The sequence below is a fragment of the Chanos chanos genome, chromosome 12 (genome assembly GCF_902362185.1).
Source record: "Chanos chanos chromosome 12, fChaCha1.1, whole genome shotgun sequence".
NCBI lineage: Eukaryota > Metazoa > Chordata > Actinopteri > Gonorynchiformes > Chanidae > Chanos > Chanos chanos.
This window is the reverse complement of record NC_044506.1, coordinates 21068262-21089736: the sequence shown is the minus strand read 5'-3', so window position 1 is coordinate 21089736 and position 21475 is coordinate 21068262. Positions and strand designations below refer to the sequence as shown.

The following is a 21475-nucleotide window of genomic DNA, read 5'->3' as shown; positions in this document are numbered from 1 at the left end:
CTTGGCCTTCCATGGCTAAATGATGAGTTAGCTAACTGCTGGTCAGATAGATATTCTCATTCATAAACTCCTGCCAGCATAAAGGAAAGAGAAACATAGTGAGTAAACTGGCAGCCAGCCTTGAGTAGAGACCAGATGAACCTTTTAAGCTGTAACTGTCAGACACAGTCACACCAATTTAAAATATACCAGGTGATTCTATCAAACAGGGGTGGCTGTTGGTGTGACTGTACACAGGATGTTTATTGGGAGATTTAACCATAGTCTATGTGAGTAAATGATATAGATAAGCGTCTAACCCAGTTTACCAGTTTTGAGATATATCTCTCTCAGTCTCTCTTAAGACCCTAAAGTCTATGTGTAGTTCTTTTTTTTTTTTACATGTTGTAATACCTAAAAATAAATCAAATACAAGGAGATGTAAGAGAAAATGTATGCTTTTACACAAACAAATCTGGCATGCCATGTAATGCTAAAAATTCAAGTTTAACAACTTATTTGGATTCCTCTAGCCCAGATTTTGATCAGGAGTAGTCTGGGAACAATCCGATACTGGACACTATTCTTCCGGAATATTTTGTGATTCCCATGAAATCAAAGTGTCCATTCTGAGTGCGATCAATAAGCTTCAGTTCTCACAAATCAAATTGTATTTGCTACATTACGGGATAGGGTGGAGATCGTCAGGGGAACCAAAGACGAAGAGGGACGAGTTACGGATGAGTTTGGAGAACAGACCAGAACTCCGATCCACCCTGACGCCCTTTAGCTTGGTGACTGAAAAAATCTTCAAAGTCACACATGACACTCCTGTCACAGACAGGTGCAGGTGCAGTTTCAGCTTTTTTATAACTGATCTAATGGTGCGTGACTTTAACTACCGAGCGAGCTCAAGATGATTTCCACGTGCAGTGGCTATATTCGTGCCAAGACGTCCAATTTGTGATGTATTTGCTTTTGAAGGCGTAACATCATAATAAATACACTTTGTCCAAAAACAGTGTGTAAACGAAGTATGAGAGTGTAGAGCTCTAGTCAAAATGACGCCTCCATCGCCCCCTACACTTCCTGGTCAGCCGGAACTACCTTTGTTTGGGCTTTTCAAGATGGCGGCGGGAATGTATCTAGAGCATTATTTGGACAGTAAGGCCATTGTCTATTTTTCTATATCTATAGCGTCATACACACTCTTTTAGTGCACAGGTTAAAGGTTTTAATTATGTGTAATATTTCTACGTGGAAAGCGTTCTCAGAAAGTTGGTATCGTTAAATGAAACTGCGGTCCCTCTGCTAACTTGTTAGCCTACGATAGAAGCTGCGTTGGCTCCGCTTGCGTATAACGGTGTTTAGTTGTGGTTTGAATAATTTTTCGCAACACATAAATTCTAATTTCAGCCGTATTTCTGTTTACCTCTTAGTACAATATGGCATAACCACAGCATCCTGTGGGTCGCTGCTTTTCCTTTATGGGCGCATGAGATTTTTAACACTAGCTCTTTTCATGAGCGGAGAGCTAATGAAGCCAACTATTTCATTGACTTTCTTGGTAAAACCCGTTTGCTCCGCTGGCTAAGGTTTTCAGTTCGTATGTGTAGTCATCAGAGATGTCATACATACACACGGCTGTTTTTTAATGTTCACAGGCATAGAAAATCTACCATTTGAACTGCAGAGAAATTTCCAGTTAATGCGGGATTTGGATCAGCGAACCGAGGGTAAGGCTGTGTTTTGCTTTGCCAGCAGCCAGTAACATTAGGCTCAGAGAAGCCTCCATCTTATGTAAAATTGTAGCACATCTAAAACAACGCAAGTCAGATGCCATCGGGCATCCGATTTATTTTTTTTATTTTTTAGCAATTCTTGCACTTTTCTTTTACACGACATGCCTGTTTCTAGCTGCATTTGCAATCACGTTAAAGTCATGAAATGAACAGAGAAATACGTTAAATAAATAGCCCGTCTCACAGTAGTTGCACAGTCTTTGCACCTAAACAGGCATAACATCAATTTGAAATTTATTTCAGACTTGAAAGGGCAGATTGACTCTTTGGCTCGTGAATACACGGCAAATGCGCGCACGCTGTCTTCGGAACAGAAGCTGTCTTTGTTGAGGCAGATCCAGCAGTCATATGGCAAGTGTAAAGAGTTTGGCGATGACAAGGTCCAGCTGGCCATGCAGACCTATGAGATGGTGAGTCAGTTGAAACAATAATTTATTCCGTTCCGGTGTCTGCAGTCTTGTCTGGGGAGGTTGGAGCAGCTCTATGGTTTATTCAAAAGCATTGCAGGCACGAGAAAAATTAACTGATTTTCTTTGTTCTTGTATTAACCATCAATTGATTTTTTTTTAGTGTGTGTTTACCCGAAATATTTTTTTACACTTCCCTGTAATTGATACCTCCCATAATTACAGTTTTGTTCCCCATGTGCAGATGTAAAATGTTTTCACTTCTCATGGTTAAGATGTAGTAGCATGTTATTATGTTATTAAGACTAGACATATATAAATATACATTACCTCATTCATATGTACACTATACATACATAAATTACAGTGAACCACTGCAGTTAATTAACAATAAAAAGTATGACTATATTGAATATTAAAAGAATTTGATCCCCCCCCCAAAAAAATCAAATGGCTAAAAAGTATGTTAGAAAGTAGGTCCTAAGTAAAATCCGTTTTGTTTTCCTCTCAGGTGGATAAACATATCCGACGGCTGGACACAGACCTGGCCCGATTTGAGGCCGACCTGAAGGAGAAACAGATCGAGAGTACAGATTACGATTCTACTTCAAGCAAGGGGAACAAGAGTGAGTGAGAGTGTGTGTGTGTGTTTGATTACTCATGCCTCCCTTTCTGAGTGAGTTTGTGTTAGTCTGCTGTTTCAATACTGTTAAAACACCTTTGCCAGGTGAACATCGTGGGCCTAAGGAGAAGAAGGTGGCTCGCACCAGGTCAAAGGTGAAGAACTCGGACGATGACTGCAGCCCGAAGAGCGGACAGAAGAAAGTGAAGCTAATGCAAACGTGAGAACCAGCACATGTTCTGTTTCACTCTCTCTCTCTCTCTGTCTCTCACACACACACACACACAAAATAACACCACTGATGTCTTGATGTCATCCTGTCTCTGTGGAATGGAACCACGGAGAGCTGGCACTGGGCCTGAGAGGTGGAGACTCTCAATCTTACAGGCAGTTTTTCTTTTGTTTTTCTTCCCCAGTAGGGGCAGTGGCCCAGACAAGGAGATGTTACTTCACTGATGCACTGTTTTAATCCCCCCCCCCCGGTCCACTGTTCAGGATGTTGTGAATAGAACATGCGCCATTGCCCCTATAGCTATAATCCCTCTGTTGTAACACACCACTTTACTGTGATTCTGTATCTTATAGAACAGGTGGTGTAAGCTGAAGGGACTGAGATCCCATTAGAGCCACAGACGAGTTTTTCTGCACGCCTGAAGGCCAATGGCAGTTACACTGTGGCCACATTTACACATGCAGAAATCCTTCTCAGGGTAGTCACCATGTGATCTGCATGTCCGGAATGGGCATTTAACACCGGCACATCGCTCAACAGTTCAACCTGAGTCTGTCTCACTCAGGCCGGGCCAGACCAAGTCAGACAGACTCAGGTTTAATACGTGACCATGGAAATGTCACGTTTGGTTCCCAGAAACTCAAGAGCGTAGGAAGTAGACAGAGTTTTATGTAGTATCAGGTTGCTGCGAACAAAACAGCGCTAGCTCTGCCTGTGGCATGTTCTGTTGCCTCCACAATCTGGCACAACTTTTAGTTCTTGTTATTTGATGACATATATAAATGATCACATATCAAATGTATTGTTCAGACCGTGAACAACATATTTCTCTCACACAAGGAGCAGTTTATTACTGAGATCTTAAACATTTTAAAAAGAGTCTATTTTAAAATGTCTAACACTTGACCATTCCTACCCAGGTTCATTCATCACTTGACATCACTTAAACAAACAAACAAACAAAAAGGCTTAAAGCAAAGCAATGGATTTTTTTTTTCAGCAGTGGGATTATTTGTATCTTTTAGGGCGGAATTCTCATCTTCATCAGTGAATTTTGGGAATGTTCACCCGTCAGACGTGCTTGACATGCCAGTGGATCCGAACGAGCCGACCTATTGCCTCTGTCATCAGGTGTCATATGGAGAGATGATTGGCTGTGATAATACAGATGTAAGTTCCGTCGCTCGGACACTGGTGGTCAGTCCACCAGTGGTCAGTCTGTCGCATACAGTAATACAACCCTAACTCTATGGGTCAACCCAGTGCATACAGTAATACAACCCTAACTCTATGGGTCAACCCAGTGCATACAGTAATACAACCCTAACTCTATGGGTCAACCCAGTGCATACAGTAATACAACCCTAACTCTATGGGTCAACCCAGTACATACAGTAATACAACCCTAACTCTATGGGTCAACCCAGTGCATACAGTAATACAACCCTAACTCTATGGGTCAACCCAGTACATACAGTAATACAACCCTAACTCTATGGGTCAACCCATTACATACAATAATACAACCCTAACTCTATGGGTCAACCCAGTGCATACAGTAATACAACCCTAACTCTATGGGTCAACCCAGTGCATACAGTAATACAACCCTAACTCTATGGGTCAACCCAGTGCATACAGTAATACAACCCTAACTCTATGGGTCAACCCAGTGCATACAGTAATACAACCCTAACTCTATGGGTCAACCCAGTACATACAGTAATACAACCCTAACTCTATGGGTCAACCCAGTACATACAGTAATACAACCCTAACTCTATGGGTCAACCCATTACATACAGTAATACAACCCTAACTCTATGGGTCAACCCAGTACATACAGTAATACAACCCTAACTCTATGGGTCAACCTAGTACATACAGTAATACAACTCTAACTCTATGGGTCAACCCAGTACATACAGTAATACAACCCTAACTCTATGGGTCAACCTAGTACATACAGTAATACAACCCTAACTCTATGGGTCAACCCAGTACATACAGTAATACAACCCTAACTCTATGGGTCAACCCAGTACATACAGTAATACAACCCTAACTCTATGGGTCAACCTAGTACATACAGTAATACAACCCTAACTCTATGGGTCAACCTAGTACATACAGTAATACAACCCTAACTCTATGGGTCAACCTAGTACATACAGTAATACAACCCTAACTCTATGGGTCAACCCAGTACATACAGTAATACAACCCTAACTCTATGGGTCAACCTAGTACATACAGTGAAATAATGCAATGAAGCAGTAACGTAGTTGTAATTTGATCATCTCTGAAGTTGTGTACAGTTTAACATTGGGGATGTGAGATTTTCTCAGTTTTCAGGAGCCACAGTGAGTCTGTGCATCACATAGTGATCGCCATGGCGATGCTGAAGAATTGCTTCATGATTTTATTCTCCTGTAGGCTGTTTACACATGAAAAAATGTTTGTGAACACATTATACACGTGACTACTGAAGTTTGTGAACACTGAAAGTCATGTCTGATTAAACCAAAGGGATACAGTAGTGGGCTGAACTGTGTTCCTCAAATGTTCCAAATTAAACTTAGACCAGTTCAACTTTACACCATTTTCGCAGTTTTACAAGCATCAGAAACAGCTGGTATTGTGTTGGTGTGAGCTGCTGTATACTGGTCTGCAGGAGGTGTAATGGTGGCTTGTTTTGTGTTCATGTCAAGCTAAAATAAGCCTATGTCTTTGTGTGTACAGTGCTCTATTGAATGGTTTCACTTTGCCTGCGTCGGCCTGACCACCAAGCCCAGGGGAAAATGGTGAGAAATTTGGGGATCTTTATTTTACAGATGTTATTTTTGAGTCGGTGAAACGGAGTAGAATACAGATCAGTTCTCGTTTTTCCCCTGCCTTGACGTGTTGTCTCTCTCGTCCTCTGTGTCTGTCAGGTACTGTCCACGGTGCTCACAGGAGAGGAAAAAAAAGTGAACGTCAGAGTGAACATTTCAAGCGAGAGTAAATGTCAGAGTGGAAGGTAGATAAAGAGAGGGATGAAGTGTGTTTTCTTTTCATCCACACCCTCCTTTAGACACTAATCTAGTCCTTTTCTGCCCCCCCCTCCCCCCCTCGTTTTCACCTGGTGCTCGTCCTGCCGCCCTCTGACCCCCCTGTCCCTCTCACGCACAGAGAGGGCAGGGAAAGATGGACCACGGCTTTAGTCAAAACTGTAGCTTCACTTCCGTCTCCAGACATGGTCTGCATGTTTGTTTGGGCTTTTTTTTTTTTTTTATTGTTGTTATTATGATTATTTTAAAGTGGTTTCAGTCTGTGTGTAGCCCTTGTTTGTAGGGGTCACACTTCTCACACAAAATGACACAAAACAGCACCACACCACTTCCATTTACCTCCAAATAGACAAACTGAACGGCAATGTTGAGAACCAGTTATGTAGAATTGAAGTGTGAGGTGCATCAGGTACTTTACGCCGTGTGTGTGTGTGTGGGGCGTGTTTTGCTTTTTGGGCCTTGACATCAAGAATTTGAGTGGCGTTTTTTTTTTTTTTACTGGCCTTTTTCTGTTCACGTTCATTCCCTCAGACTGCAGACAAACCGGTACATCTCAGAACTCAGAGCTAATAAACCGGTCCATGTCAGAACTCTGTAATATTTCAGGTTAAATTCCACTTCAGGCTGCTACACTCAAAGACACACAGACTCTTTCAGGTGCTTATTACAGGAAATACACTACTTTAGGAAAGGTCGTGTTCTAAACATTGACAAATTCCAAAACCTCAGATTGCATTTGTGAAGCCAGAATAAATGCTCTCTCAGGTTCCTGCTTGTGTGTCTGGAAAAGTGTGGAAAATGACACAGTTTTCTAAGAGCAGTTCTTTAAAGCACTCACTCACCAATTGAACATATATAATTTTTTTGGATTTTGCCACCATACCTGCAGTAACCTATACTCAAACTAGGCTGTTGTCATGGTGATGGTTCCACACACCAGTTTGCCTGGTGTCTTGCATTGTTTTTTCTTTTTTTTCCCCCCTCCACCAATGTCTCTGCCCTGTTCCTTCAGCTTACATCCTGTAACCAAGGCTCATCGTTTACAGTTTTATTATTATTATTATTATTATTATTACTATGATTATGATTATTATTATTATTATTTTAAAGCCAGAAGTGGGTACATTTAACATGTCTGAACCATCCATCAACTCTACTATAATCTTCCAGAGATTTTCATTTCCTTGTTTTTTCCATGAAGGTCAAACCTCAGCCTGTCTGTTACAGCAAAAACTGCTCATTTCAGCTTTAGCCATTCAGCCATTCACCACAACAGCAACACTATGCTGACTGCTAACGGTTGTTCCTGAATTAAAAAAAAAAAAAGAAAAAAAAAAAAAAGTGTGTGAAATGGATTAAACAGAATATCCCTGTATTTAAAAAATGAGACCCGTGAGAGGGAAGGTGTTAAAAGACAAAATGAAAATGACGAGTCTTACATTATTATGTATTATTATGAACAAACTCTGTACAATGATGGCAGTGCACTTGGCTGTTACTATGGTGCTCAGTACGACTGGACATGGTGCTTTTGAATAAAGATGTGTTTGTGTGGATTTGGTGAACAGTCAAATTGTCATGCCTTTTTCTCTTACGGATGATGTCATACAGGTGACATACCAGGTGTTGTGAGTGCTTAAAACAACCTTTTTCTCACAAAATTCATGTATAACATTATCTTTTTCCTTGTTATCGTTTATAAATTAAACACACTTGCTAGAATATGAACCTCCGGAGGCATCAGTTTTGACAGACTTGGCCTTAAACAGGGTTTTCTTGTCTGTTATCCTAAGATGAGAAAAACACTTGTGACTTGTCAATATTCACCTTTTATTCCAGTTATGAGGACGTTTTTATCACAGTAAGAAAAGTTTTTTTCTTATGTTTAAATATTTAAGAAAAGGTTTTTTCTTATATTTAAATATTTAAGAAAAGGTTTTTTCTTACTATTTGCCTCTTTCCCTCTCTCACAAACACACACTTACACATAACATACAGGTTTTTTTTTATTTTTATTTCATTTGTCAGAGTGACTTACTAATATTTGATTTTGGCGCCCTTTGTTTGTGGCTTCAGAGTTTCCATCATTGTACACAGAAAAAAAAACAAACAAAAAAACCCCAAAACCTATCAAACTGTGACATCTTGAGGGAAAATCTTAGCTCATGTCACTGAACTGATCTCCTCTCCTCTCTGCAGGTTCTCTCTCATCAAAAGTCTCACATTCAGTGGGCCGTGAATGGGCCTTTTTACACATGTCCCAGCTGCAATGAAATGTTGCACTCAATATGGACATCGGTCATTCCCCTCAAAGAATTTGAATATCGTATTAGACAGATTATCACTTTAAAATAAGGTTTGTGTTTCCAATCCCAAAATTATAAGTGCCATGAAATAATTTTGCTGCCACTGTAACTACAAAATGCCACTAGGTCACAAATTCACTCCACAGCTTTATGAGACCATCAGAGGACCACAGACATTCCGAGGTGGCGATATCTGCAGGTCCATGATGTGGAGCCAAGACACAGCCCAGGGACTAGAGTTCCAGAACGAGAGACACGGGGTGTGACTTGCAGAGATCGTCATACATTAATACACCAAGCAGAGGATTTGACAAGCACCACTTTGCAAAAAGCTCCATCATTGGTCAGAGTGATATTACTGACATTCTAAAAGTAAAGTAGAGAGAAAAAAAAAAACCTGAAGTCAAGAATAGATTAGGCTGACTGAGCTACGGGGAGTAGACTAAGGGAGCTAAGGGAGTAGACTCCACCTCCCAAAGACTGTCACACGCTCATTTCACACACCGTGGAAAAGACAGCGAGTACAGGCCGGTTCAACACTGCATGCAGGTGAAGAAAAGCCATGGAGGAACCCTATAGGCCAGTAACCCTCGAATGGTACAGCCACACGCTGCTCAATCTCTGTATGGCATTTAAAAAGGGGCTGACTTTACTATTACTGCTCTTAACACTCCAGTCAGTTTGCCCCAGGGCTTTGGAACAGCTGGACTGCACAGACAACTGTACAGCAAAGCAGCATGCAGCGACACAATGGACAGTAACAAAGGCAAGACATTAGAGCAGCAGTGGCAAACGTAAAAGGAGAGGCACTTTTACTAACAACAACAACAACAACAACAACAACAAACCCATTAATCTAGTTAGAGTTAAAATATCCCACCTGAAAAATGCTAAAGTAAGAGTAAAATAGTCACTCACTTACACTTTACAAAAGCGGTGTTCAGTTTAACTCTACTAAGGGTGCTTTTTTAGTAAGAGTACTTCTACTTTTATTTTTGCCTCCTCTGCTTAAGAGCAAATGCAAGCAAAGAAACAAAAACAAAAACTGGACATATTCTGGAAATAAACCATTAGCATAGAGAATAAATCTAGCATAGCAATGTAACGTTTGCACACCGTGCAAAGTGTATCCTCACAGCACCTGTTTCCATCTCAAACACTAATGCTCTTTCATAGACACCAAACAGGGACATCTGATCTCAAACTCTCAAACTTAGCAGGGCCACTGCTCTGTCTTTTGCTTAGCTACAGTGTAGGGTTTAAAATGAGTTGAAAGCTGAACATGCATGTGGTTTCTTAAACTCAGTCCCTGTGATCTTGAAACCTGGGGTTTAAAGCATTCCTTTCTTTCAGGCTAAATTGCTGTGTCATTTAGAAATGACTTCCTACCACTAGAGGTCACTTTATCTGCGACTGATCTTAAATCCTCTGCACACGTTGCTTGACTGATGCTTAACGGGAGATGACCCTAAGGCAAACATGCCTCTTGTCCAGAGATGTTTAACATCTTTACCGTTCAAGATTAATATGAAATGTTCAGAAGTGGTAGTAGCAAATTCCACATAAATGACAAGAGAACATGGTCTACTCACAACTACAGCACTTATGTTACTGCAAACACACTCCATGTGCTGTGTTCTCATCTGTCTTTAAACTCAACATCAGGGGAGAGCGCGAACGCAGTCCCCCACTACCAGAAATTATGCAGTCGAGATTCCCACATTTGGGGAATTCGCAGGGGTCAGCACAGCCGGAGTGCAATGGCTGAGCCTCGCCCTGGGTGAACCACCTTCTTGATCATGGTATCTCCCCTGCCAGGTAAGTATGAGTTGGAGACGGTCAGTCTGGAGCTCTCACTCATCCACATACACTTCACTATGACGGTAAAGACAACACAGTCTTTATAGTAATGCTGATAAAACAACCGCATCACAAAATACCACTCTGTGACTTCTGAGTGGATAAAAATCTATAGAAAAAATACATTTAGAAATGTACGAGGCTGGAGGTACTCCCATGATGCACCACAGAAAAAACATCATCCATATGAAAATTATTCAAATGAAAAGTGAAAAGAAACACACTTTATATGAAGAGGGTCTGCAGCTTAACTGAGCACAGAACTGCCCGAAGTCTCTGTCATAAACTGTGTGTCAGTAGTTTATTTAATGATAACGGTTTGATGCCAGTGGGTTGCCAGCAATTCAAGCAGGTTTCTATCATTAGAATAAAATAAGTTAAGTTCGAATAAATAAAGCCTGAATGAAGCCGATTCAATTAAAACAGATTTAACAAACATTTAAAAACCCGAGAAAACACTTGCGTCAGCTGCTATCGTTTTAACAACAATTTTACATTCTTCATTTTCGTTTTTAAATTTCGCTAACAGTGACCCGGAAATGCGTTGTACTTCCGGAGCAACTTCTGCTAAAACACGCGACCACAAACAGTGGATACATTACAGACCATGCTAGGAGCAAAGACTTTAGCAATTTTGCGGCACAGACGATATTAATCCAGCAAAATTTTGTAACATTAATGATCCTCCTTTTCACAGTTTAATCTACTATATGCTTTCAAATATACGAGGCCGATGTTATGCGGCTTTAAAATTCTGGGAGTCTTGTTCGACTCGTTTTATCAGTCAAACCGTTCGCACCGTTACACTCGGTACAGTGCCCCACACGGACGCATTCAACTTCCCTGTAATGTAATTCTACTCTCAGTCAAGTTATTCTCGCGATGTGATTTCAACCCATTATCTCCACCTCCGTTACACAGCATAAAAACCGTAACACCTATAACGTACTCTCGTCATCAACCAACTAAGTCTGAGTTTATTACGATACTACGTATGCTGTATATTAAAGTCGACATCAGTACAAACATTACACTTTGTTAGTCGGCTTTTTAACCAAAAGAACAAGCAAATTTAAGTGCTCTATTTTTGAACCATCTCTTTTTCCCCGAGTGGGGAGTGCACCGTTCCTGGAGATACTGCAATACCAGGTCGATGCGTGGAGTGGACAGAGCAAGCCCCTATTCCATCTCCCTGTTCCAAAAATCAATTTAATATATGGTCCCCGGGTAGGGGACGTATCAGATATTAAACTGATAAGAACAGATACTACACTTGATCTTAGCCAAAAGGCCGAGAAGCGATACCAGCTCACAGCCACAAAGAGACACGTAATGCACAGGAATAGAGATTACCATCACGGTGCCATCTGAAAAATCCACCCTAACATACATAAATGGATGAGACTGTCAACAAAAAAATGGTTAAAAACCATCCATAGAGCCTAACTATGGCACAGATGATTTATAATGAATTCAAAAGACACTTTTCATTACTTAGGCTAAAATCAAGATGGCAGATCAGCCAATCAAAATGGGCTATGAATCAACTCTTTACTTTCCATGATTCTAACCGTCTAACTTAAACAAAGCTGTTTAAAGCAGAATGGCGCTATACAACACAAACATGTATATCATCTGGGATAACAGACTCCAAAAATTAAATAAGTAAATCAGCAACACTGCACGTTAGTACGTGCCAACAAAACGCTCTCTACTGGCCAGTGCTGGTATGACAGTCAACTGTGAGGTAGATTTTTCCTCTCTCCCCGCCAGAGAGAGAGAGAGAGAGGAGAAAGTGCAAATACTCTGACTGAGTTCAGTATAAGGATGAATCCATACACTCTGGCTTGACAGATTCGGAAAATGGACTGCAATTATTAACATCTTTGATGAAACAGAATGTGAAATTAGATTTGCAGAAATTAAAATTTTAATTACTATGTCAGCTTCATTTTCTCAACATTTCCGAAATAGTGCGATGGGAATTTGGAGGAATCGTTAAAAAACTCCATATCTACAGTGAGAAACCCAAAGACAGATATATTCCTGACCCATTTCTTATGCTTCACACAAGAGTCGTCATGGTTCTGAGCTGTAAACTCATTCTAGCAAAAGCCGACACTCCCCAAAAGACTCATCAAAAACCACAAATAGAGGAAAGATAACATATCTGAATCTCAGCGCTCTCATGTCTCCTTATTGGTTTTGACAAAAGACAGTTTAAGTGGAGCACAGCTATTAAACGTGCAACCATTTTAATGGCACAAAGCTCAACAGGGCACCACAAGATGGTCCCGGGTTTGTTTTCTGTGTTTGCATGTTCTCCCTGTGTCTGTGTGGGTTTCCTCCCACAGTCCAAAGGCAAGCAGGTCAGGTGAACTCATGATATTAAATTGCCCCTAGGTGTGGATGTGTTTGTGTGTCTGCCCTCTAATGGACTGGTGACCTGTCCAGGGTGTTTCCCTGCCCTCTGCCCTACACCGCAGGGATAGGCTCCAGCATCCCCGCGCTTAGAAAATGAATCAATGCTTCACCGTAAACTTCATTTCAAACGCCTCAAAACATACTACATTTTAATTTTAGATACTTTATTAATCCCAGTGGGAAATTTAGCCTGTGCAATTTAACCCATGTGAGAAGTGAACACACACACACCAGGAGTAGTGAGCACACACACACATACACACACACACACACCCCCAGAGCGGTGGGCAGCCACATAACCACAGGCTACGCACAGTGAAGGAGCAGTTGGGGGTTAGGTGCCTTGCTCAAGGGCACTTCAGCCGTAGATACTGAGGGAGGGGAAAGCGCTGTAGGTTAACCCCCCCCCCCATTTTTCCTGCCAGTCCAGGGGATCAAACCGGTGACCTTTTGGTCCCGAGCGCGCTTCTCTGGCCTTTAGGCCTCGGATGCCCCCTCCAGCAGGAAATCAAGACCACTTGCAGTAGATAAAGGCTTTTTTTCAATGAACATTAATGATGCAAAATGCTGAGATGAATACATCACAAACACCTTATTCTTTTCAAATAATCTAATGGGATCAGCAATGTGACACTGCTCGACATGCGTTACAACTTTTAATTATAGATATGATGTTTATATATGTAAATAATTCACATTGTGCATTTAAAAACTGCACCAGACACTGCCCAATCTATGCTTCAAAATAATGTTCAGAAATAGTGACATCATAACAACATCCATACATATGGCAAAACAACATGCTCAGCACATTTCTCTAACACTCCAGTAACATTACATTACTGCAAACACTCCCTATGTGCTGTGTTCTCATCTGTCTTTAAACTCAATATCAGGGGAGAGCGCGAACGCAGTCCCCCACTACCAGAAATTATGCAGTCGAGATTCCCACATTTGGGGAATTCGCAGGGGTCAGCACAGCCGGAGTGCAATGGCTGAGCCTCGCCCTGGGTGAACCACCTTCTTGATCATGGTATCTCCCCTGCCAGGTAAGTATGAGTTGGAGACGGTCAGTCTGGAGCTCTCACTCATCCACATACACTTCACTATGACGGTAAAGACAACACAGTCTTTATAGTAATGCTGATAAAACAACCGCATCACAAAATACCACTCTGTGACTTCTGAGTGGATAAAAATCTATAGAAAAAATACATTTAGAAATATACGAGGCTGGAGGTACTCCCATGATGCACCACAGAAAACACATCATCCATATGAAAATTATTAAAATGAAAAGTGAAAAGAAACACACTTTATATGAAGAGGGTCTGCAGCCTAACTGAGCACAGAACTGCCTGAAGTCTCTGTCATAAACTGTGTGTCAGTAGTTTATTTAATGATAACGGTTTGATGCCAGTGGGTTGCCAGCAATTCAAGCAGGTTTCTGTCATTAGAATGAAATAAGTTCGAATAAATAAAGCCTGAACGAAGCCGATTCAATTAAAACAGATTTAACAAACATTTAAAAACCCGAGAAAACACTTGCGTCAGCTGCTATCGTTTTAACAACAATTTTACATTCTTCGTTTTCGTTTTTAAATTTCGCTAACAGTGACCCGGAAATGCGTTGTACTTCCGGAGCAACTTCTGCTAAAACACGCGACCACAAACAGTGGAAACATTACAGACCATGCTAGGAGCAAAGACTTTAGCAATTTTGCGGCACAGACGATATTAATCCAGCAAAATTCTGTACACAGTCGGTACAGTGCCCCACACGGACACATTCAATTTCCCTGTGACATAATTCTACTCTCAATCAAATTATTCTCGCGATGTGATTTCAACCCATTATTTTCACCTCCGTTACACAGCATAAAAACCGTAACATCTACAACTAACTCTCGTCATCAACCAACTAAGTCCGAGTTTATTACAATACTACGTATGCTATACATTAAAGTCTACATCAGTATATAAACATTACAGTTATTAACCGACTTTTTAACCAAAAGAACAAACAAACATAAGTGCTCTATTTTTGAACCATCTCTTTTCCCCGAGAGGGGAGTGCACCGTTCCTGGAGGTACTGCAATACCAGGTCGATGCGTGGAGTGGACGGAGCAAGCCCCTATTCCATCTCCCTGTTCCAAAAATCAATTTAATATATGGTCCCCGGGTAGGGGACGTATCAGATATTAAACTGATAAGAACAGATACTACACTTGATCTTAGCCAAAAGGCCGAGAAGCGATACCAGCTCACAGCCACAAAGAGACACGTAATGCACAGGAATAGAGATTAACATCACGGGACCGATTAAAAATCCACCCTAGACCAAATGGGTCGGAAAACGACCAATGCAAAATTACATATTATTGTTTCCAACTGAAATATCAGGGGAGCGCTATGACGCATTTCCCAAAGGATTTGTCCAAAGTACTCAAAGGATGGTACAACATCCATAATGCAGTTCAACTAATCTATACTTTTTCGGTTTTAATAAATCTAACACACCTATTTTAGAAGAGCTCCACACAGCGTTCGCCTACATAAAGTACACCGTGGCATTTCAGGCTATTGAATACATTTACAATAACATAAAGCGTTGCCTAAATACAGAGGTGGCAAAAGTAAAAGTAGAAGTACTCTTGCTAAAAAAAAAAAAAGTACTCCGAGTTAAACTGACAACCGTATTTATAAATTGTAAAAGAGTGACTTTTTTACTTTTATGCATTTTACAGGAGGGATACTTTAACTCTACTTACAGTATTTTTTAAAGCAAGAATACTTCTACTTTCACCACCTCTGCCTAAATATATGCAAATAGAACCGTAATGAAACACACGCCATCTAATGGCCAGTTCTGGCCTTAAACTTGCCAGTACTCTGAAGGACAGCGGTCAGTTCACGAGAGAGTAAATGAATCCCAGTTAAAGAGAACACCATTTCATTATTTTTAGCTTTCGACGACATACAAACTAAGCAGGCATTACAAAATGTTCCATTTTAATTAACAGTTTAAGCTACAACTGCATTGTCTCTCTCTTTGAGGTATATGAAAAGGATATAAGAAACGTGTATAAATGTGTTCGGTAACGAAAGCTTAACTAGCCACTTTAAATCAAACAACTGACAAGACAAAACAAAACAAGGATATTTTATAATATTGCAGATACGAATATTACGATTTAGAGATTTAACAAGACTGTTCGACTATGATTAATGTAGTGCTGTCTTGATTTAAAAGTGTTTATTATGTTTAATATTTAAGTGACGAAGACGAGCTCTGCAGTCGAGACCTCTAATTAACGAAGGCGTTCTAAGGCATCCACAAAATATTGTTAGCGTTTCTAAAACACTGATGGTATTTTGAATTTGCCTCTAAGCAGCTTGAACTTCCCGTGCAACTACGGCTTTAAAAAAGAAGTGTCAACAAGCAGCCTCAGAGAAAAGTGACACTGGTCGAAAAACTGTTTGTGCCTAACTTTAACCTCTCCACATATTATTCTTGGTTTCTATGGCATGAGTTTGTAACGTTTCAGAAGGTTAAAACAATTGAGAAAGTCTAACAAGAGTCGAGACTACGACTCCAGCTCCTTTGGACTCGTGTTCAATTTAGTATTACGAGCACATTGCTAGCAGACATGATTTCAACTCTGAACATTAAAAACTGAGAATTTGTAGGACGTGCAGGACTAATGTGCTCAATCTCCATTTCAACATGGACTATTTGATGTTGCCATAGAGATTGGTTTTAGGTCACAAAACTCCTGCTAAACATGTCGCCCCTACGTTCTCCCTAGCGCTGCCGAGTCACTCTTTACTTCAAACTTAAGGCTTCTGTGACTGAAAGAGAGCTTTATACTCTGATATTGGATTTTCCCTTGATGCAAAGAATCCAAATAATACCGTAATGCTATGCTGGCATGGAAAGAAAATGCACCTGCGAAGTCAACAAACTCCTCAATATTTCATGCCATCAATAAGCAGAGACAAAAAATGAAAGAATAGGCTACAGGCCTACTTACATTGATTCATAGAATAAATAAATATTAATTGCCTTGCGACACATAACTCAGGGGAGCAGTGGTGAGCAGGCATTAAAAGAGTGGGGACTACTTGTACAAACCGATCTATAAACTATTAACAGACACAAAGTTTCTATCTCGCATGCTGCAATTCCCATCTCTAGACCTGGCAAGAGCAGCTTATCCTATGGATGTCTTGAATGATACATTAGATAAATACAGAGATGAAAATGCCTTTGATGAGCTCTGGAGTAAGGTGGAAAGTACCGCACAAAAGTGCAAAGTAAGCATGAGTAGTAAGCAAGTGAGAAAAGACAAGCATCAGATTCCATAGGAAAAGGCCCACAGCACCTCCATGTGGTTAATCTGACACCGTTATGAAAGCTAACCATAACATAACATTACTGATCGACAATGTTCATTTCTTAGACTTCAAAACCATAGTAAATTCTCCAAATCTTTTAAATAGCCTTTTCAAATAAAAAAAATCCAACTAAACGATGCCTGCAACGCTGCTCAAAGGTTTTTAAACTTTTTTTTTTACACCTTTGAACTTCACCACCAAATAGTACTACTTTTCCAGACCCACAGACAGTGTTTCATTCTGACAACCGAAATACAAATGCACAGAACCTAAATTTGCCTCTGTTATATTACATTACTTCTCGTGTAATATGCGTAGTTCGCGGTCTGGGGGGTCCGTAGCTCAGTCTCCGAGCCATGCTCTACTCTGTGCACCACCCCCCCCCCCCAAGTTATGAAACTTTGCGGAGCCTTGCGCGGATGCGTGTCAAGGTTTAATTACTGAAGTTGGGGGGGCTAGTCACACCATTACAAAACCCAACCATAAATTCACAGGCACTGCGACAACTACATTCGATGTTACAAAGAACCAAATCATGGTTTTACAGGCCTACTTCTAACATGTCTGACTCTTCATGACAAACAACAAACAGTTCATATCATCTACACAGTCAAGTTTACGCCATTACAAAATATCAAACACCAACATTGCGCGTAACCGCTAACTACTTTGCGTCCCCAGAAACAAACCAGGTGATTGTAACAGATTTTTTTTGCAGTTTAGACGAATCGCATTTGAGAATTAAAACCGTAAAAACTTACCTCTAACGTGTTCCATCGCGTCTGGCCTTGTTTTTGGAAGCTTGTCATTACACTCCAATTAGTCATCCATTAACTTCGTCGCTAGTTCGTGATGAAGCTGCTGCCGTTTTGTTAAAAGCAAGTGCTGTTTTTCCTAAGCTTAAGCGTTTTAGTTGCAATTTACGCTAAGGAATGCTTCAGCGAGTGAAAAAGTTTTTAACTCGCCTTAAATTTTGTAATTTCCTCGAATATTCAATAGCTAGGACTTACACTAACCTTCTTATGGAGACGAGAAAAGCGGACTCAGCGTGATGTCAGTGCGCCCCCCCTACAGGCCTCAAACTTAAAGTGATGGACAGGTGTCCCTACGCCAATCATTCTTCTAAGCCAATCAAAATCGTGGCTTTGAAAGGCTGGGCCAGCTTCTCATCTTGCTTCTGGCGCCTGTAGGAGGTTGAACGACGGAGTACTAGGGTCACATAGAGGGGGGGAAAATCTGAAATTTCGAGAATAAAATAGTAATAACACGAGAATAAAGTAGTAATTTTCCAAGAAAAAAATCATAAAATTATGAGAATAAAGTCGTGATTTTACGAGTAGACCTAGTCCACCATTTGGCCATTTTGTGCCAAAATTTCCTCCAACTAAATAAAGACAAGATGGAGGTAATTGTCTTTGGTGCCAAGAAAGGCAGACTGAACGTTGGTGCACATCTTGTTGGAGAAATAATATGCTCCCTTAAGATAATCATTGTAGTAACCATGATAAACAATGTAACAATAATGTATTCATTATTATAGGGGTGAATCAATGTAATCATTTATATTAAAAGTTATAACCATATAATCTTTTGTATTACAAGAAATATCAAGTTCTCTGTGTTCAAAAAGAAGAGGCCTGTGAGGCCCTTTAGGGGGCTGCATGTGAGATAAGGAAGGTGCCTCTGCCAGAGTGTTGTAGTCAGTAACAATACATGTAGAGGGTGAAACGCTCAAGGTTTCATGGTACGTCTTATTCCACTAATGAGCAGGGCAGTAAATATTGGTGACAACGTATGCTAGATGTACAGGAAAATAAGAAATAATGATGTAACGTAAATCAGAGTTGAGATGGAATCTGTGAGGCTGGGCCGGCAGAGGTGCCCCACATACAAAGAGATGAGGTAATGTGTCTCTTTTTTTGGAGAGATTATGTATAAAAATCGGTGCTTTGTGAGAATGCGAGAGTCACTCCCCGGGACCTGACTCAGTTTGTTGTATGCCTTTTTGAACTATACAATAAACTTATACTGCATCTGACTCCATATTAGACTCCTGTTGTTTTGTGTTAGGACAGGTACCACTGTGGTGTTGGGACTCAGTCTCATCTGGCCCAGGCTGAGAATTTTCACCCACAATCTCAACTCCCTTTCTTTGAAGCCTAAAGACCAAGTCAGAAATCTTGGTGTTATTATTCATTCAGATTTAAATTTTAACTCCCACATCAAGTCTTTCACAAAATCGGCCTATTACCATCTTAAAAATATAGCAAGAATTAGAGGATTAGATGTCCAGACAAGATCTAGAAAAACAAATGGTGTAATTATAATCAGTTAGAGATGGATTAGCATAGGCAAGATGGCAGAGTATGTATTGTTAGACACAGTGCTGCAAATAAATCTAAATAAATATTATTATTATTATTATTATTATTATTATTATTATCTAGAAAAACAAATTCACGCTCTTATTTCCAGCAGGTTAGACTACTGTAGTAGTCTTTTCTCAGGCCTTCCCGGGAAAGCACTTAGACAGTTACACTCATACAGAATGCTGCGGATAAAGTTCTAACCAAGACCAAGACGGCTGAACATATTACACCAGTTCTCAGGTCTCTGCACTGCCTACCAGTGTCTAACTGCTAATTACTCCTTTTACAGATTTTACTGTTTTTATTTTTCTTACGCCTTTAATTGTGGTCTATTGCTCATCTTTATTTAACTTATTGTTTTTATTTCTTCTTTTGCATTTTATACTGTTTACTGTTTACTTAATCTTTTTATTTTTCCAAGCTTTGTCCTTTTTAATTTATTTTTATGTAAAGCGCTTTGAATTACCTTTGTGTACGAAATGTGCCACATATAAATAAAATTACCATTACCATTACCCTTTAAGGTCAAAGGGCAGAAGAGAGAGATGTGATTGGCCAGGTGCGCAGTTCCGAGGGCGAAGTTAATCAAATGGTAAAGCTGCTTCACTGGACTTCACTGTTACAGTCACAACAAAACAAATCATCTGTCACACATTGCGATGACTCATCTGCATGAGTATAAAGAGTTAGATTACAGTTTAAAGGGAAATAATTGTGTTTTTCATTGAGTGTTACATGTGTGTCCTTTTATTTTGATTAGATTTTATGCTTCTCACCATTTTTTTATGAATAACAACAGAAGGTGAAAGGTTCTGTATGAATGATAATATTTTATAACAATAAAAACAAAAACTACTACTACTACTATTAATAATAATAATAATAATAATAATAATAATAATACTTGCTGCTTATCATTTTTCTAATTGTGTTAGTTAATGCAGATATTTAAGACTTTTTGACAACACTAACAAATGCAGTTATACAGAAACAACCATTATTTGAGACAGAGAGCAATGCTGACAGCCATAAATCACAGTTCACTTACAGAGTGCGGGTGACTGAAAGGGGTGAGACCCCAAGTCAGGATGCCCTGCCCTCTGTAGGAGTCCTGCAACAACTCTGTCACCTTTGACCCCAAGCCGGAAAACCCATCAGCGATATCACACAGCACCTGAAATCCCTGGAAAACAGTGGAATGAAAGAGACATGAGAGGGGGCAGAGAGAGAGAGAGAGAAACAGAAGTGAAAAGTGAATGGATATAGTATAGTAGATATTTTGTCCTTGTCCTTCATTACTGTCCTTGTAGGATATTTTATCCTACAGGAGATGTAGGTGGGAGAGAGAGAGAGAGAGAGAGAGAGAGAGAGAGAGAGGAAAAGCAATCATTATCATTGTGCTTGTGGTGTAAATCTGAATTACAGCGGTGACAGAGAAGAGTTTTACATTCTGAGTCAAGGGAATCTGATTAACAAAAGCTTTACCATCAAGTTTTTCAATGGTTATGGACAAGTTTAGCTCAAGACTGAGAGTATGTGGACTTCATTGCATTGGGAGCAGAAAGTCTTCCTTTAAAAAAAAAGAAAAAAGGCCGAACGGAACACATTGCCTGTAATGTCACTGTTGATTCTGACTGCAGTGGTGAAGTCTGCCGGCCGTGGCATGAACTTTTCATTTATTTTCTACGTTTTACAATAATTTCTAATCGTGTATTTTATTACATTTCTGGTTTTTTTCTCTCCTTTTTTTTTTTTTTAACCTTTTTTTGTTTCATTGTATGCAATGGCAGAGATGAGGGATTACTAAAGTACAACCATGACCATAATCATCCAATTCAAAACAAAACAACTGCACACAGTACCCCAGACTAACACCTTGCCATGGCCACACCCAGTCCCACCTTACTCTCCCTCCCTCACCCCTGTGTGTGACACAACAAATGAGACATTCAGACTAAAACAGTGCGCCATGATCATATTCAAACTCGTAACATTGATTTTTAGCTAGAATAGTCAGTGTTTGAT

General features: G+C 40.1%; 1 protein-coding gene and 4 non-coding genes across 8 annotated transcripts; 1 reads left to right on the top strand and 4 right to left on the bottom strand.

Annotated features, from left to right (window-relative positions):
• Positions 1 to 1106: 1106 nt before the first annotated feature.
• ing4 (inhibitor of growth family, member 4) lies at positions 1107 to 6164 on the top strand. Of its 4 annotated transcripts, none has more exons than XM_030788940.1 (8): positions 1107 to 1143; positions 1644 to 1715; positions 2025 to 2191; positions 2700 to 2814; positions 2916 to 3018; positions 4068 to 4212; positions 5785 to 5846; positions 5976 to 6164. In XM_030788940.1, the coding sequence occupies exons 1-8, from the start codon at positions 1107 to 1109 to the stop codon at positions 6013 to 6015; spliced, it is 741 nt and encodes a 246-aa protein (XP_030644800.1). In that variant the 3' UTR covers positions 6016 to 6164. The 4 variants fall into 4 exon arrangements, with proteins under 4 accessions (XP_030644800.1, XP_030644799.1, XP_030644798.1 ...); XM_030788939.1 differs by having other exon boundaries at positions 2916 to 3024; XM_030788938.1 differs by having other exon boundaries at positions 2916 to 3030.
• Positions 6165 to 10060: 3896 nt separating this feature from the next.
• LOC115825794 (U1 spliceosomal RNA) lies at positions 10061 to 10224 on the bottom strand. The gene has a single exon (XR_004025755.1). It is a non-coding gene; the product is annotated as a U1 spliceosomal RNA (small nuclear RNA).
• A 1146-nt stretch (positions 10225 to 11370) lies between these two features.
• On the bottom strand, positions 11371 to 11561 carry LOC115825820 (U2 spliceosomal RNA). Its single transcript, XR_004025778.1, has one exon. It is a non-coding gene; the product is annotated as a U2 spliceosomal RNA (small nuclear RNA).
• Positions 11562 to 13575: 2014 nt separating this feature from the next.
• On the bottom strand, positions 13576 to 13739 carry LOC115825793 (U1 spliceosomal RNA). Its single transcript, XR_004025754.1, has one exon. It is a non-coding gene; the product is annotated as a U1 spliceosomal RNA (small nuclear RNA).
• Positions 13740 to 14750: 1011 nt separating this feature from the next.
• Positions 14751 to 14941, bottom strand: LOC115825818 (U2 spliceosomal RNA). The gene has a single exon (XR_004025776.1). It is a non-coding gene; the product is annotated as a U2 spliceosomal RNA (small nuclear RNA).
• Between the last annotated feature and the right edge of the window lie 6534 nt (positions 14942 to 21475).